At 32.9% G+C, this 18,986-nt stretch overlaps 1 protein-coding gene across 3 annotated transcripts in view; it reads right to left on the bottom strand.

The window, feature by feature from the left end:
- Positions 1-18,986, bottom strand: part of DGKB (diacylglycerol kinase beta) — a 725,959-nt gene that overhangs the window by 422,592 nt on the left and 284,381 nt on the right. For all 3 annotated transcript variants that reach the window (XM_054505270.2, XM_064575197.1, XM_064575198.1), the window contains 3 exons: positions 9,011-9,096; positions 5,958-6,047; positions 134-294 (listed from right to left, as the gene is read on the bottom strand). In XM_054505270.2, the coding sequence (XP_054361245.1) occupies positions 134-294; positions 5,958-6,047; positions 9,011-9,096 (337 nt within the window). The remainder of the gene's footprint in view (positions 1-133; positions 295-5,957; positions 6,048-9,010; positions 9,097-18,986) is intronic.

Genomic DNA, 18,986 nt, shown 5'->3' with positions numbered 1-18,986 from the left:
TCATTAAAGAGGTGTTTTGTTGACACAAAAATAAAATAAACTATTCATAATCAGTAAATCTGTGTAGTGTTAAGAGTTTAAACGCAGTGATTATTCTGGACTGGTTAAAAGAACAGTTAGTGCAAAGTCTTACCACGCCAATGGAAAAGTAATTATTGATGATACTGTAAGGCACTGGGTCTCCCTTCTCATCTTTGTCATTAGGTATGACTTCAAACTTCCACCTGTCCAACATGATTTCTGTGCTGTTTTCAATGTCTTTTAGGATTTTCATCAGATTCTCACCTTCATAACCTAATGAAAAAAAATTATCTTGAGAAAAAATATAACCAAATAACAAAAGCTGTATTTATATGTGTTTGGGTGTGTGTATGTGGATGTCTCATTCTAAAGCCAAACAATGCATTTTACAGCAAATTCTAACACACATAAAGAATTAACTATAATTGTGAGCTCATACAAATATTTTATTTTTAGCTTTAATTTGCAACTCATACTTCTCTCCTGTGGTGCCAATTCTCAGTATAGTCAAATGCCAAATGAACATCTCCACTGCATACACTCATAAAACTTTATATCAATGTATTCAAAAATAAATGCTTCCATATCTTCTTACTGTTAACTCTCTTTCAGACAGGCAACACCCTCTACCCAATTATGGAAGTAAAAAGCTTGGATGCGATTTTAGACTTGTCCCTTTCCATCCCTCAATGATCCTCACATTTTACGCTCTATTGATACAGAACAATTTTTGTTTAAATAGGTCCTTCTCTTTTTCATTTTGTGACATTTCATCTCTTATTCTATATATCCAGAGTATCCCTTTTCTTTTGGTTGCCTTGCTTCTTTCTGTTCCTGCTGCAAGTTTTATATTTGATAGCACTTCTTTCCAGAAGCCACCCTCCCAAAAGGTTTCTCTACAGTTCCACAGTGCACAATTCTCCAAACTAGCCCTACCTAACAACTAGTACACTGTATTATAGTTATTCATATCTTTCTCACTACAAGTTTCTTTTACCAGGTCTGCCCTAGAGTAAATGTTCAACAAATCTAGTTTTAATGGATCTACTGCAGATAATCAACATGGCCTGAAAATAAAGGTATTCCTGAATATTAATATTTTCTCTTAAATGTGTCAATATAACATTATAGTCCATAGTGTAGCCTAATCCTGGTTGTGTTAATGTTTGCTTTTAATCTCCCTAAATAGTGTCCTCCTCTGTAAAAACTTCTGTTTATTGTGAGAATTAAATGAGAAAATGCATAAAAGTTCTTAGTACATGAGGCATAAGAGTAGAAAGTTCTCAACCATATAATGATAACAGAATTTGAATTGTACTAAGTTAAATAATATCTCTCTCTCTAACTCTACACACAGACATATATACACATTCTTGAATTGATATTTTGAGTTGGAACAATATTTTCATAGTTTTTTTTTCTGTGTCCAACTTTGGTCTATATTTTAATAATGTATTCATTGAAAAAGTAAATGCCAGAGGCTATGAGTCCTCATTAGAGGTGTTAGCACACAAAACTCTGGAAAAACTAATTGGGTTAAAGGAAAAAAAAAAGAGGCACTGTAATATGCCAACATTCTCTAAAGATAAATAAATTACATTTATGATGTATTAGTTGAATTAATTATTAGAAATTCAAGGCAGCCAGAATCTGGGAGTGCCTATTTAGGCACCTACCATTACTTTTTATCTTACACAGATAAAATAGTCATGTACTAGTTAATACATACAACAAAGAGTACAACAAACAATGACTAGACAGATATAAGCATTAAAAGTACTAAATGGTATTTTAATAAATGTTAAATTGCATTTTTGTAGCATAATTAAAAAACTATGAATATACATAATAATTTGTGTATAATTGTACTCAATACAAACACTGAATTATTTAAAGTACAAGAGTATAATAAACTTACGTATATTTCACATTTTTAATAGTTCTACACTCATTCTCAAAGTTTAATTCTAAATTTTTAATTTCTTTTATAAATAATAAATATTAGCCTCCAAGTACATTTTATATGTTTTCCTCACTGATCTGAATTAAAAAAGTTAAGTATATTCACCTCTTTTACAAATTCTACTCATTTGAAAATAAGTATGATGATTTTCAGACATAAATGGATTTACACATATTAATGTAATATAGTATAATATAGCATGGAAGTACACTGTAATATATAATAAAATATAATATGATATTTATATATATGCATTCAGCAGATATACAAGCAAATAATAATTATTTAAATAAAATTTTAAGCTTGTCCCCAGCTACATCTCAAGTTAATAGCAGCATGGTTCATTACAACACTAGAAAAATGTAAGAACAGCACCTGACCAGGAGAGAACAAAGTAGGAATGGATTAAGTGAAAATTAATTACCACAGCTAGATTCTACTAGTGCCACTCACCTTAAAATCTTTAGCACTGGTTATGTTGTCTAAGTTTTTATGGATAAGTATGGAGGTTAATATCAATTAGCCTTCTAGCCAAATAAAAACGGAAAGAGATAGGCCAAAATCTATTTTGAGACTCACGGCATCTGCAGGTCAGAGCTAATCTACAAAGATGATAAATTCCAAATTGTAGTCCCCAATTTAACAAATACCTACACCCTACTTGTATTTATCTATGCTCAAGCTTGTTAAATAATGATTCATAGCTATAAATAGGATTGCAAAACTCAAGATCATATTTTTTAAAAAAAAAGACATATTAAACTTACTAAATATAGAAGTAAAAGATTATTCCCAGAAAAGAATGATGTTATTTTGCTTCCATTATTTTGATTTAAACCTATAATCCCTCTAGGCTAAGAAACAAAATAAAAACATAATTACTATTTATTTTCTATTTAATGATACAATGTTATTACCAAATCTATCTAAAAAGCCACAGAAATTTTTAAAAAGGAAAGTCACATAAAGGAAAGCAACAATATAGATTTGTCAGTGTGTGCTCCATCTAAAACTCTTACTCTTCATGAAACATTTTTCCTGAAATAATCTTAGATTTTAGACTAATTAGTACTAGAAAAATTGCAAAGAGAATGTAAATTAAGTATTTGCAAATGCCCTAGGACATCCTACATTCTTACAGTGTTGTATTTTCCCAAATATATTCTTGTAAAAAATAAGCTTCAAATCAATATATTCCAGTGACCTAAAGTGAACCAAATGATTATTGGTTGAATAAAGTCCTTTCTTTCCCAAATGCTAAGCATGATGATACTTGCTACAAATATATACTCAGCACAAACACTAGGCAAACAATTTGATGGTTTGGTATAAGAACCTACAAGGCAGGTACTATCATTTTTTCAAGCTCTAATGAGGAATCTGAAGCCCATGGTTGGTAAGCAACTTGCTCAAAGTTAGTTACACACCTGGCAAGAAATAATCACACTCCACAGCATGTTTCTTTATTAGTAAACTCTATCAAATGGCATCTGCGTTTTCTTAAACTTAGGCATCTTGCAGTACCCCCAAAGCCCCTCTCCAATCCACGGACAAGTTCTACCAGTCTTTCCCTAAAAATAGAACTCCACTGGGTCTACTTGTCTCATTCCCATTACCACCACCCTGGTCCAATCCCTTCATTCTCTAACTGGAAAAACTATAACACAAGTTCTTATTTGGAAAACTATGATTCTCTACATTTTCACAATTTCTTAATTTTCTTCAGTGTATACTGAAGAATATACCTCCCAATTAATCTATTTTTGAAAACATAAATGTCATTGTATCATGCTGTTTTTGAAACTCTTTCCAAGCTTCACTTTGTGCTTTAGATTCAATCTAATAAAGCCCCTGCATTATTTGGCTCTTGATTGTCTCTCCAATCTCATACTAGTCACTGTCTCCCCTACCCCCACTCCCTACTTACCCACTGCCTCACAGATGATTAAAGAGTCACATCAGCTTCCTTGAGCCCTTTCAATTTCAGAAGCTATTTTTCCTTCCTTACATTTTAAATCTAGCTTAAATGTTACTTCCTTGGAGAGGCCTTCTTGATCATTTAGCTGAATGGTTTCCCTCTACTATTCTCTAAATACATTTGAGTCTTACATAGCTTTGATCTTATTTTGTATTTATATATTTTATTGTTCATTGATTTATTACCTGTGTACTCAATGAAAACATAATCTCTAGAAGGTAGGAACTTTTATTTATTTTTTCACTCTAAATCCAGGATGTAAAACAGTGTCAACACATGCAAGGCACACACAGAGAGTTTATTAATAATATATACTTTGGCATATACTACACTTTGTGTGTCTTTGACTACTGATAATAATATATCTTAAATTGTTTCATAAGAAAATCATTAGAAGATGACCCAAATGGAACTTCCATGTCAATTTTGAGACTGGAGCCATTTATGAGTTTGGAATCTAAATGAAACCATTAATTTTCAAATATCAAAAATATTTTTCAAAAGAATACACAAGAAGCCACATGTGTGATTCTCTTCCTTTTAATCAATATAGATATGTAAACACTAGCAAATATAAGCATCTTAAAAGCAATGGTTCTATCCATCTGTCTGTCTGTCTTTAGATTCTATGAGATTTAACTCAGTGTTTCATGATATTCTTTTACTAATTTATACCCTTAATGAAAATTATAAATATATCATATATCAAGTTTTTAACTTAGTCTCCAACTCTGTCTGTTATATATATATATATATATATATATATATATATATATATATATATATACACATACATACACATACACATACACATATACAAAACACAGCTTAGAGTTTACCAGTTGGTCTGATACTCATGGAAAAATTGTTTTCAAATTTTTATTGTAAATCAGAGTTATTTAGGGAGTTTGTTTAAAAAGAAAATCATCTGCCCAGGTCCACCCCAGAGATTTCCATTCAGCATATCTGGGGTGAGGTCAGGCCACTGTATTTTTAACAAGCTCCCCAAGGACTTCTCATTCACACTTAGCAGACACTTTTTAAACTTCTCTAAGTAGACGCTTTTTAAACTCTAAGCTAAAGTTACTTAGTTTCAATTCTGGCTTCTTTAGCAAAATCTGGTTTTCTTTTCTTTGGCATCTTCAGGTAAGTAGAGCCTATTAATGATACATCAAATTATTTTAAGACCTTTAAAAATACTTCCCCTTTACCCTGTTTCATCCACACTATTCCATTTTGAGTTCCTTGGGTATGTCAAGTAGCTTCCTATCTCTGGGCCTCTTACTTGAGATTCTTTCTGCCTCTAACGTCTACCCTCAGTTCTATATGGTTATCATTATTCCATCCATTAGGGTTCTCCCTATGTTATCCAGTTATTTCCTCCAAGAGACCTTTTGTTATGTTGGTTATAGGTTTACTTGTTAGTAGGAAGTCTCACAATTTACTTATGACTTTATGTGCCACTAGAATTCAAAGCCTCTTTGAAGGTAGACCTTGTTTTCTGTCCTTAACCCTCTACCCCAAGAATAGAACATACCCACTTGGTATAAAGTGGGTCTCAAAAAATAAGTGTTATTTAATGTATTCATTCCTGGACAAGTCATTCATTAGCCTTTCAATTTTTTTCTTTGTTAGTGATGTTACTACACAACTCAGAGATTAAAAATCTGAACATTACTTTAGAGTTAGTCCATGCTTATCTCATTTTTTTAGTTAGGAACCCTAAATCAAGGAGGTTTAGAAACTTGCCTTGCCCCATCAAGCCTATAATTAGTATCAGATTAAAGGCCAGCACTCACAGTCTAGCTCCTGGTCCACTATTTCCTTCTCTACCCCAGACTATTGTTCAAAATTATATACTATATCTCTCACAGCAATTATATTTGCTAAATTCACATGGCAGTTGTCATATATTAAAAAGGATGGGCTTAGTTTTTTGGGGAAAATGCTCTGCACTGTATTTCTGTTTTTTAAGATTTTCATTAGCTGTTTTACCTCCTCCCCATCGCAGGCATCTTGCTAGATCATTGCCGGTCCCAAGAGGCAGAATAGCAACTGGAGGATGCTTGACAACATTAGCCTTTTCTGTGGAATCAAAAATTAAAATAAAATAAAATTTTGATCACAGATGGAACAACAGTAGAAAAGACAGCTTGGCATGAAATGAAGGCATTCCACTAGGTACTTAAAAACAGAAAAAGTTATGTTTTATAGCTATATACAATTAGAAAGTAAGATTAATTTGTGTGTATTTGTAGCAATTTATAAAACACAGATAAATACCATAATTCACGAAGTGATAGGAATTTTCAAGATTCATGTCTGAAGAAAGCCTTTTAAAATCTTAACTCAGGGAATGCCTCGGTGGCTCAGTCAGTTAAGTATCTGCCTTTGGCTCAGGTCATGATGCTGGGGTCCTTAGATCAAGCTCTGCATTGGGCTCCCTGCTCAGCGGGAAGCCTGCTTCTACCTCTGCCTGTCACTCCCCCTGCTTGTGTGCACAAGCTCGCTCTCTCTCTCTGACAAATAAATAAATAAATTCTTCAAAAAAATAATATAGAATCTTAACTCAGTTAGAAATTGTTGTGGATTTAACATCATGGAAATTTCAAGGATGTGTATATATGCATCATAAGAATATACTAGAGGGACATCACCAAAGTGGAGGTGTGGGTTCCTATAAAAAGTTCTTTTGCAATACCAACTCTAGGTGCATTTCACTTTAAGGAATAAAATATTTTGAAAAATCAAACTCTAAAAGCTAGTAAAAATGCTAAAAATGTTTCACTGTGTTGTTCCTACCCATGGTGCTGCTTTGGGTCAGAGTAAGCAATATAAGAACTGGGTAACTCTGATACCAGCAGGTTTTCTTCGAGATTAAGCTTTACAGAACATAATGCTTTGGGCTCAGAGCAGTAAAGATCACTACCATCAAAATTCCACATTTTTAAAAAGATTTTATTTATTTATTTGAGAGAGAGAGCAAGAGCAGGGGCAGGAGGGGAGAGGGAGAAGCCGACTCCCCACTGAGCAGGGAGCCAGGAGCCAGACACAACGCTCCATCCCAGGACCCTGGGATCATGATCTGAACTGAAGGCAGATGCTTAACTGACTGAGCCACCCAGGCACCCCAAAATTCCACATGGTTTTGTTTATATTGATTGACAGAGAGAGAGAGCACACACATGCACGCACATGAACAAGCTGGAGGGTTGGGAGAGGGGCAGAAGCAGATGGAGAGAGAGAATCTCAAGCAGACTCCATGCTGGGCATGGGGCCCCATGCGGGGCTCAATCTCACAACCCTGAGATCATGACCTGAACCAAAACCAAGAGTTAATGCTTAACCAAGTGAGCCACCCCGGCGCACCCACATAGTTTTGTTTAAGCCATCATATGGCTTGAATGACTCTCACAAACATATATTATTTTCTTCATTTTTTCTACTTTCTCAACCCCTCAAAGTGAGTATTTGTCTATGTGGAAGAATGGGGAGGGAACAGATTATTTAGGGATGGATGTGTCATGGTGTAATAACCAAGGCTTAGATGCAAGCTAAAATAAACTCACAATATCCTACCGTTTTCACTAAAATTCTCACAAGTATTCAGACTCTGTTCAAGCAACTCTAATTTCTGCAGTTTCTGAATTCTGATTTTCTCCTTAGATATTGCATATTATACTATTTACATCTTTTATTGGAAGGCCAAAGAACACAATTTTCACTGTTTCTTTAAAAAAAAAGTTAGTAGACTAAAATCATCAGATGCTTACCAAAAGTGTGCTGACAACATGTATTTACTTTTAATTTGAGTACTTTTGTGTGCATGAAAAGATAGAATACGCTCACCTGCATTAACTAAATAAAAGTGTTTTAATTTATATAGGCAGTAAAACTTATTTTGAACAGATTATTTCCCTTTTGTGAAAGGGCCCATTTAAAAAAAAAAAATTTGAGAGAGAGAGAGAGAGGATGAGCAGGAGGGGCAGAGGGAGAGGGAGAGAGAATCTCAAGCAGACTCTGAGCTGAGTGCAAAGCCCAACACGGGGCTTGATCTCAGGACCCTGAGATCACGACCTGAGCTAAAACCGAGAATTGGATACTCAATCAACTGTGCCACCCAGGTGCCCTGAAATGGCCCATTTTTAACAAAGAAATAGTCACTATAGAAATGGATATTTGTTTGGGATTTATCTCCTAATGAAGGCCAATTCATGATCATTTTACTGATTAGTAATCACTTCTGACAGCTGTCTCTGAAAAACCAGATAATTTTTCTAAATCATCAAGATTTTGTGATACATTCTACATTTTATCCTCAGTCATGTATCTGCTTTGTTTGCTTATAAAAATAAAGTTGTAAAAATGTCAAGAGAGAAGCAATCTAGGTTAAGGTTAAAGGATGAGCTCTAATCCCAGCTCTGTCAATTTACAGCTCTCAGACTCCATTCTAATTATTTAACTTCTCCACACCTTAGAGCCTCTCTCTAAAATAGGATTATATATACTGTGTCACAGAGCTGTGAGAATTAAGATGAATGGGGGGGGGCAAAAATCTTAGCACAACATCTATGAGAGAGTACATGATAAATAAAAAATAGCTATGGTAATAATAATGATGGATGCATATGATAAGAATGTCCACAGAGGGTAAGGTTTTGAGGTGCCATGCTTAAATAAAATAAGCACATCTATTTGATGTAAATTTTATCACAAATGTTAAGATTCTCTTTGGCTCCCTCCCCAGGTCAAAGAAACAGATGGAATTTGTAGAGCCTGATTTGAAAATAGCTCTGAGGGTTTAGTAAATTCCATGAGAAGCGGATTAAAAAAGAAAGATTTTTAGATACTTGCAAATTATTTTGTCAATTAAAACTTTGAAATATAGCAAACACATTAAACCAGTAAGTAACGTGCAACAATGCCAGATATCTGATTATATCACTGTAGCATCCAAAGATATCAATGCATTAATAAAATAAATAAAATACACAGAATTTTAGGTTACTACTCTCAACCCAGCCACATTAAGTATGTGTCTTCATTACCTATGCAGTCCAAAATCCACCCCACGGTTCCATCTCCACCACAGGCTAACACTCTGAAATCAGGAACATCACGGAAAAAGTTTAACCTGCAAAATAAGCACGTTATGGCACGTGATTGATACTTTAAAATTCAGACTTGTAAAGTTTTGTATTCTTAGCATTTTATCTAATAAAAGACATTTTTATTTGATGAAAACTGTAAGATAATCTCAACAATTTTATTGAAAAATATTAAATTCTTATCTAGAATAAAATTCTAAAATTAAAGAATTAACATCTTGATTTAAACATATATTAGATAATATATTTTATTTTTTCTTTTATCAACTCAAGTTTAAAAAAACAAAATATAATAACTTTTATTAAAATATTCTCATTTTGATTATATGTGATCTGCATTTCACATATAATCCAAAGTGACATTTACTACAGCATTTCATTGAATAATTGAGATTCAATTATTGAATTGAAAAAATTCTCTTTTGAATCATTATATAAATATAACTATTCTGCCAGCAAATATGTCTTTGAGAGTTTTCAGCCTTTTCCATTACTGGAAGAAATTGATCACACTGCTTTGGGGTTCTGCTTCAGTGTTTCCTTTGACTTAGAATTTGCAAATGGGAGCCAGCCTTCCACTTGTCTTTTGACATGGCCCTCAGTGTCTGCTACTTTGGAACACTCAAGCCTAATTGCTGGGTGCCCATAGCTTCTGTTGCTAGTGCATACAGCACTATGCTTATTAAAGCAACCTACCTTGGAGAAAGTTAAAAAGGCAGGTAACACAGCCAGTTTATACAACTGTACATGCTTATTTTCTTGCAATAAAAAAGAATTGAAACAAGACAGAAATATGTGGAATGTGTCTGTTTACCTCCCTTGCGCAGGAATAATCAATGGCAGTAATATAATATGCAGTCACCCAAGAAACTTTTCTATATATTTACATATGTGAATATACACGTATGAATTTTATTATACACATATTTTAACGTGAATAGGATCATGCTATACATCCTGTTAATTTGTGTGCATTTTTTAATTTAAAAATGTCTAAGAGATCTTTCTGTGTCAGCTCATACAACGTTGCATCATGATTTACAATAAGTGAATGTATTACATAAGGTATTCATTGTGTGAGCAAATAAACCATTTCTCTTCAGGTACTGTTAAACTAATTCTAGTGTTTTCACTATTACAAAAAATAAGTATTATAGTTAACACTATTTGAAGTACATTTATGTGAACATATGCATATGTTTTGAAGGTTAATCTTCTAGAAGGGAAATCCACTATACCATCATACTACTCTCTGAACAGCTCCTGCTATAAAAGATGTGTCAATTTCTGTCAACTCCGAAACACTATGTGTAAACAACTTTATGATATTTCTTCAATAATAATGAAAAATCAAATTATGCTTTTATTGTAAAATCACACATTCCTGTTTGCAAGTGGGTTGAGCATATTTTTGTAGGTTTACAGCTATGTGATCTCTTCTGTGAACTGCATCTTCAAACTCTTGCCCATCTTTTCCAGAGTTGTCTTTTATTATTATCTTATAATTTCTACATATTATGAGTGTTGTTTTTCATTTAAATTAGCATTATTGGAAAGACATTTTGTTGAAGTAATACAAATAATGCTTAAACATAATAGAAATGTATAAAAATTAACTAAAACCCCACCACCTGATATTAAGAGCCATGAATATTTAGAATATCAAACTTTCACGTATTTCCTTAGGTATTATATTATGGATATTTACCTTTTGTTAGACATGTTGCAATATTTTGAGTCTTTTTCCCATTTGTTTGCTTATATCTTGTATAATATAATATTATTCATCATTTAAGTACCTATGTACCAATTGCCCACCCCAATGGGAGAACATTTCCAAAACTTACATAGACTGCTGTGCGGTCCATTTCTCCTCATCCACAAAAGTGAGCACTATTCTAAATTTTCAGTTATCCTACACATGCCATAGACAACATTCTGTTCACTTTTTGCTTTTTCCACTTAGTATTGTTATTAAGACTCATTCATGTGATAGCTGAAGTTCTCTCCATGCATAGTTGAAGTTATTTAATTTTTACTGCTAATTATCATTTATGTGAGTGTGCCTTTTTAAACCCATGTCAATGGACATTTGGATCGGTTAGTTTATATTCTTATAAAAACTGGACATGCTTCCTAGTGCTCATGGACAGTGGATACTTTCAGAGTAGGATATACGTTTATGCAAATTTTTGTTTCCCAAAAAAGTTGTATCAATGCATGCATTCATTGTCAACATAGATATTTGACTGCGTACATTCTTTCTAACACTTTTAATGTCACACTTCTCAATTTCATGGGTTTCCTCTTTTGTGAAATGGCTATTCTTGACTTTTGTTTCCTTTCTCTACTTTTTCTCTTCTTGATTTGTAAAAATTCTTTACTTGTTCTTAATTTTAATGCTTTTTTGCAAGTATCTTCTACACAAATTGAATTTTTTTAACTTTAATGTGTATTTTAATAAACAAGATTTGGTTTTAATGTATTCAAATTTATCAACCTTTTCATAAGTGGTTAGCACTGTGACCTGTATTGTGTAAGAAAAGTTTGCCTACTCAGAGGTCAGAAGATAATTCATGTATACTCTTTTTAAAATTTCAGTTTTCCTTTTAACAGTTCTATGTTGTGGTGTGAGGTAGGGATCCCTTTATTCGCTTCCCTTCCTCTTCCTTTCCCCCTCCCTCCATCCTCTCTTTCTTTCCTTTTCCCTCTTTCTTTTTTCCCTTCCTCCCTCCTTTCTTTCCTTGTGACTGTTGTGCACCAAGTTTTCTCTCTTCTTTAATCCATGCTTTCATTTATTACATAATTCCACTTCCTACCATGCAAGCTCCATCATAAATCAGATTTCCATATATGAGTAAATTTCTTTTTGAACTGTTTTATTTTATTCATATTTTGTCCACCCCTGCACCAGTACCACATTCTTATAATTCCTTAAGTACCTTTATAGTAAGTCTATATCTCACAGAGCATGAAGAACCTAGGGTATTATTCCTTCTGCGATTTTCTATATATATTTTAAAGTTAACTTGTCCTATTCCACAATAATAAAGATAAAAACAAAAAAAATATGACTTTGATCAGAGTAACATTAAGCCTATAGATCACTTTTGGGACAAATAAAATCCATATAATGTTAATTAGGTTTCCTCATCCATGACTATAGTATACCAGTAATGATGGTACTATTGGTGCTCTCCAATGCTTATAATTGTTATTTCTTATTGTGCTGTCTAGAGCTCCAAAACATCACTGAATTGGGATATTCATAGGCAATGCTCCTATCTTGTTTCTAAATTTAAATGGAATATTTCTATATTTTCCCCATTTAATATGATGTTTTTGTACAGATTTTCTTTTTCTTTTATTTTTTGAGAGACATCTTTTATAAGGTAATAAAATTTCCTTTTATCTATTATAGTAAAGATTTTTATTATGAATCTGTTAATTTTTTTTTCTGCATCTTGAGATGTTAACATGGTTTATCTCATTTAACCAATAATGTGGGAATATATATTTAAATATTTTTGTATCATTAAAGCACCCTTATGATATTTTTATATATCCAAATTGGACACTGTTTATTAATATTTTTATAGAGAACTGGATTCAGTTTGCTAATATTTTGCTTAGACATTTTGAATCTATATTCCTGAACACAATAGACTTACTGTTTTACTTCCTGATACCATCTCTAAGTTTTTGACAAAATTATTCTGTCTCAGAAAGTGAGTTGCAGAATATGCCCTCATTTTCCATTTTTGGAAGCATCTGTACAATTTTGGAAGTTCCTTAAAACTCGTAGCACTTGCATATAAGCTATTCTATTTCTGGTGAATCTTTGGTTTCTCTCTTTCTATTTTTAAATAATTATTTGAATTCCTTTAATGATTATTGAACAAAATTTCTATTTTCTAATTCTCCCTAAATCAGTTTTTGCCAGTTACATATCCTATTAATTTGCCTATGTCCTAATTTTCAAACATTGTCTCATCGAAGCCTAGAAAAGTTTTTCAAAATAAGCTGGCAGCCGAAAAGTTTACCATAGAGCTAATTGTTTTTGGTGAAAGCCTAACCATCCATTTGACTCACCATTGTTCTTCTATTCCATGATGATGTTTCATCTGTTATTCATTCTTGTTTCTTTTAAAATTGTCATCATTGGTTCTTCAGCAGCATCCTACCCCCAAACATAAACCCCATGTGACTGTCAGACCAGCTTACTCTCTGTAAATTGATTGCTAAATGGATTGAAAAATTGACCTATCTCAGCCTCTTAATCCACTCAATCCATGCTGTTTTCCCTAGAAATTCATTCATTCCTTATTTCATTCATTCAATGAACTGTAGCCTTGGAAAATTATTTAATCATTCTGAGCCTTGGTTTCCTTATCTTTAAAACGGAGTTAATGCCATTAGCTTCGTTGGGCTGTTTTAAGAAATAAACAATATGTGTATGTAAATTAAATTGTATTATCCATAGGTTATTACTAATTCAATTATTTTTCCCTTCATTAAAAGTAGTATATATGTTTTATAGGTCAGAGTGCCACTCCTCTATTTTCACCCCCCTCCCCCAGTGTTCTGGCAAAATAATCTCAAAGAGAACTTCCTACCAAGCAAACCTGGATGGACAGTGAGTTTTCCTACCTTCAATCTGAAACTATAGCCAATGAACTACTGGGAGACTTGCTTATGGCATTGCCTTAGGGACAGAAAGTGCAGAAGAAAGTAGGTCTGATTGAGAACAAACAAATCCAAGAGACTTGGCAAGAACCAAAATGCAGGGCTCTGCATGGGTACTGACTTTTCACTCATTAAGCTGTAAAGACCAGCAGATGTGTGGCTCCCACTTTAAAAGATATCCTAACAACAAGAAGGATGTGGGAATAAGAAGTGTCTGGAAAGATGCCTGTTAGTAGAAATTTTAGTACTGTGTACTATACTTTCACCTACCAATTTCAGAGGTTCACTTGCAGAATTAATACATATAAACATTTTGTAATGAAGTAATCATGCATGGTGCCGGAATTTATTTAGACTATTTTTATGGAAATTTATGAAATTAAAACTTAAAATGACTTATGAAGTGCATTAATAATTTTTGAGTTTTCAGTGTTGGTCATTAATGCTTTCCTAGAGCACTTACTATTTATCTACAATACCTAAATGTGAAGGAGATCTTATGTTAACGTACAGGTTTAGTAGCTCCGTGTCAGATGCTTTCCTACCACGTTGCTCAACAGCACCACCATTGCACACCCTATAAAAAGGTGGATGGCGAGGTTTTGAAGCACTAAAAGCAAATCAAGATACTAAGATTTAGAAGTCTACTTTCCACCTCTAAAAAGTGTTAAGATCTAATATAGAAAATTTAGGAAGTTTTAATTTGTACCTGACAATAGTACTTAAAAAGCACACTGGGACATTTTTTTTTTAAAGAGGAAAGAACACCTGCAGTACTGATTCCATAATCTTGGAAAGTGTCTTATAATTAGATTTCATAGATGACGATATGTAGGAATTTCTTTTTATTCCAATCTCCTATTTTATCATTTAAAGAAAATATATGATCCTGTCATTTATATATGATTGGGCTATATCAGTTAGAAATCAGATTGAACATATAAAAATAAATTAATGTATAGCAATTGAACAATGTACATATTATAAAACTATATTGTGATTTTTAGAAGAAACCAGTATGAGATTCATAAATGGTGTTATCATAATAGCATGGAATGAATGCTCATTTAATTGTACCTATTCATATTTCTTTGTATTAAAGAAACACAAGGTTGAAGAATCAAATAACTTTATTATATGCCCTCAACTTTCCTTTTCCTCTTCTTTGTCAAGAGCTTGCCTTAAGAAAGGTCTGCATTCTGATTTAAGCATTTTGAGCCAGGAACAAATACTCTTATCTCTTATTCAGCTCAATTCATATTCATACCTGCATGTACACACTACATATTATTCTTACAGTTTTAAGATTAAATGGCTTCACAATTGCCTCACTAAAATTAGGTTGAATTTTCTGATTTGTGATGTTGTTATTGTTTTCAAAACCATATTTATAGTCTAGAAAACCAATTCCTAATACATTCCACCTCATTTCCTGATACCCAGAGTACATCTATACATACATTGGCATCACTGGATACTATTATTGCTGCTGTAGTCAGGTTGGAAAATCTATGCATGAAGCAATTATGTCCCCCCAAAGTTTCTTCTATACTATATATTACCAAATTGGGGGAGGGTTATATTTGATCTTTTCCTGTGGATCTTGATAATGTCAGCTTCAAAGTGATTAATCATCAACTATAATGTGCCTCCCCCAACATTTCAGCTTAAAGTAAAACTAATTATAACCATGTCCTCTTGCCTCATATCTTAGGTACTCTATTTTACTAATAAATTACAAAGGTTAGGTAAACTAGAAAGTGCACATGTTTTAACAAATTTGGCTAGTCTTTTGAGGATATTGTATGAAAGATAAATTTACACTGTTTTGGGCAAGGGGACATTTCATGTAGATAAGTGGGATAGTCAAAAAATGTAATTTGGACTCATTGATATGAACCAAGTATATAACTTAATGCTATTACCATCACAGCCAGAAATAACTTCCAGAAATAATTTGACAAAATATATATCCCAGTGCACCATTAACAACTGAAACATTAATTCCATTATCTTTGGAAATATCAAAAACATATTTTATGCATATGTGTATTTTATAAGAGAAGGAGAGAGAAAGAGTAAGGGAGAAAGGCAGTGAGAAATGCCAAAGAGATCATGAGAGACAGAAAATGAGGGGGAACATTTGTTCCTGGGAAACCACTGTTATTTTATTAAATAACTTTAATATTCTCCCTGGCATAAAATGAATTAGAAAGGAGAAATCAGGAAACAATAGGCTCTACAACGTGGTCCAAATATTTGTTCCTTTTTGACTAGTGCACATAATTCTTGGAAAATTAATGTGTTACAAAATATCAAACTCTCTCAGATCATTTTTTAATGAATAAAGACAAGTAGTACTTAGCTAAAATGGTCGTAACCTTTTATTGAAACTATTCATGATTTTATTTGTATAATAAAATGCTTTTATAAAGATCTTACTTTAAATTATAAATTTATTCTTGTATGTGAAAATAACAACCCTTTTAGGATGTTTTAAATATATATAAACATAAATTACTATTTAAGGGCCAAGTAACTGAAGAACATAAAACAACCTTTTTGTAGAAATTTCCTCTCATCTATACAAGTTAAGAATTTTCTGTATTAGAATGGAAGGGAGGTAATTTTTTTAAAAGATTTTATTTATTTATTTGAGAGAGAGAGAGAGAGTGAATATGAGCAGGGGGAGGGGCACAGGGAGAGGGAAAAGCAGACTCGCCACTGAGCAGGGAGCCAAAGTTTGGGCTCCATCCCAGGACCCCAGAGATCATGACTTGAGCCCTGAGCCAAATGCAGATGCATAACTGACTGAGCTACCCAGGCACCCCAGAAGGGAGGTAATCTGACTTAGTATTTACATAACTATATTTAGTGCTACAAATATGCAATCAAATTTGTGACTATATACACGTATCTTCATTCCTCAAAGTCCTAACATATATGTATGTAGTTTGCATACTAACAAATATGTATGTACATGAAAATGCAATTTAAATATTTCTTCTAAGTTTGTAAGTTTTATGACTACAACATAAGGAAAAAGGACTGAAAAGTTTGAAGTGAAGAATGAAAAGAAATATATGATAAGGCGTTTTAATTCACACATATTTCCTGATTTTTAAAAGAAGTTAACTTGGAAGAATTCACTCTTAATACTTCCAATTGGAAAGCACAAAGACATCATCTGTGGTCCAAAGAACACTATCTAAAATTAACTCCTAAAATGTAACAGCAGAAGTGATTAGGTTGCTTAGGTCTCTTTGGCACATCTACTCAAATCCATTTTGTCATCCTAATACTTTCGTTGTTAGTAATTGGTACGAGTTTTTCTTTTATATTCATCAGATCATTCCACCAAGTTAATTTTATAATGTGAAGTAAGAAGGTATTATGAATTAGGAAATACATATGAACTTCTCTAGAGGAAAAAAAAAATATTTTGACAAGAATCAAGTACAAGAGAAAGGCTGTAAATGCCTAAGAAAGAGAGTTACACTTAATAGACTATTTATATACTGAGAAAAGTAACTTTATAAGTGATACAGCACCTGCATCAACTCATTTATTTAATATGCATTTATTAACTACAACTCTGTACCAGAAACTGGGTTAGATTCCAGAGATTGAAAAGCAAGATAGAGTCCTTGCCTTCAAGTATCTCAATGGCTTAATTGAGAAAGCAGACAAAATAACACACAGTTCAGGTCACAATAGAATGTTCTTTGGGAGCAGTTGATGCAGATTAAATAGAGAAGTATATCAAGGTTGGTTTAATAAAACTGGAGACAGACACCTGAGTTGAATTCTGAAGCTGTGGTAAGTTAATTCTCTGATGAACTGGCAGACAAGGAAGACGAAGAACTGAATGAAGGTTTAATGTATAAGAAAAAGGGTGAATACAGGAAACCAGGAAAGTAATTAGATGAGAAATTCTGGACAGTGTGAAATAATGCATTGTCAGAAGAAAGGGGAAGGTGAGTGGTCTTTCTCTTCATCATATTAGAGGATACAAGTCAGTGAACAAATTTGGGAAAGGGCAAAAAAAATTAGGTTCATATTAGACATGTAAAATTTGAGACACCTATGGGACATTCATATGAAATATTGTCTAATAGTTGTGTAAATCTATATGGGGCTGCAGAGAGAACTTTGAGATGGAAGGCAATATTCAGAAGAAATACAAATGTATTTGATTATCAAAATCAGGAAAGGAAGTAAGAAGAAGGAACAGAACAGAAGTTAAAATGGTCGTGATGGAATACAGCAAAGATTTGCTCTTTTATGGGATTAAAACCTTGAGCAAATTATTTAAACTGTCTGATCATGAGCTTCCTCATCTTCAAATGGAGGAAATGCCCAATTCATAAGGTTGTTATATTTTGCATAATCCTTGACCTCTGCCCTACAAATTACTATTATTTTATTACTATAAAATCAAGGAAGCATATGTATGAAATAGAATTCTGAGTATGAAATTCTAGGAAAATGTGACTTTGAAGGGATGTACCAAGAAGGATGTATCCAGTTATATAAGAAGAAACAACTCTAGAGATAGGAGACGATTATTTCCTATATCCAAGGAAGAAGAGAGGTGGCTTGCGGGCTCAGTCAGTTGAGCATCCAACTCTTGATTCGGCTCAGGTCATGATTTCTCGGTCATGAGATCAAGCCCAGAGTTGGGCTCCTCACTTAGCAGGGTGTCTACTTGAGATTCTTTGCCTCTGCTCTTCCTCCTGCTTTCTCTCTCTCTCTCTCTAGAAGTAAGTAAATAAATCTTAAATAATATCCAAGGGAGAAGAAACTTGTAATAAGTATAAAAATAAAGAAGACTTCATTTAACACCCAGAAGTTTATTACTGACAATAGCAGTGTCAATGGAGAGTAGAGTCAAAATCCCAACTACACTGAAGAGGAAATGAAAAAGTGGAAAAACAGCTTATTATATTAAGAATTTAGTGGTGGAAAAAAAACAAAAACAAAGGAATGAGAGGGTAAGTAGATTTACATTTGCACAAAAATTTTACAAATTAAAAATAACAGCTTCATTAGTTTTATATATTGCTCATTTTTTGCAACATTACAATGACCTAGGAATTATTCATCTGCATTCCCTTTGGTCTTAAATCTCTATCCATTCCTATTGTAATTTGTAATAACATTTTAATCATCGCATATGTTTTTATAAACTAAATCAACTAACTTTAGTACAGAGTGGGTTTATATTAAG

This window comes from Mirounga angustirostris, unplaced genomic scaffold, assembly GCF_029215605.1.
Source record: "Mirounga angustirostris isolate CCGP_5_RB_7025 unplaced genomic scaffold, mMirAng1.0.hap1 SCAF_12, whole genome shotgun sequence".
NCBI lineage: Eukaryota > Metazoa > Chordata > Mammalia > Carnivora > Phocidae > Mirounga > Mirounga angustirostris.
The sequence above is the reverse complement of the archived record's forward strand: the minus strand, read 5'-3'. Positions and strand labels throughout refer to the sequence as shown.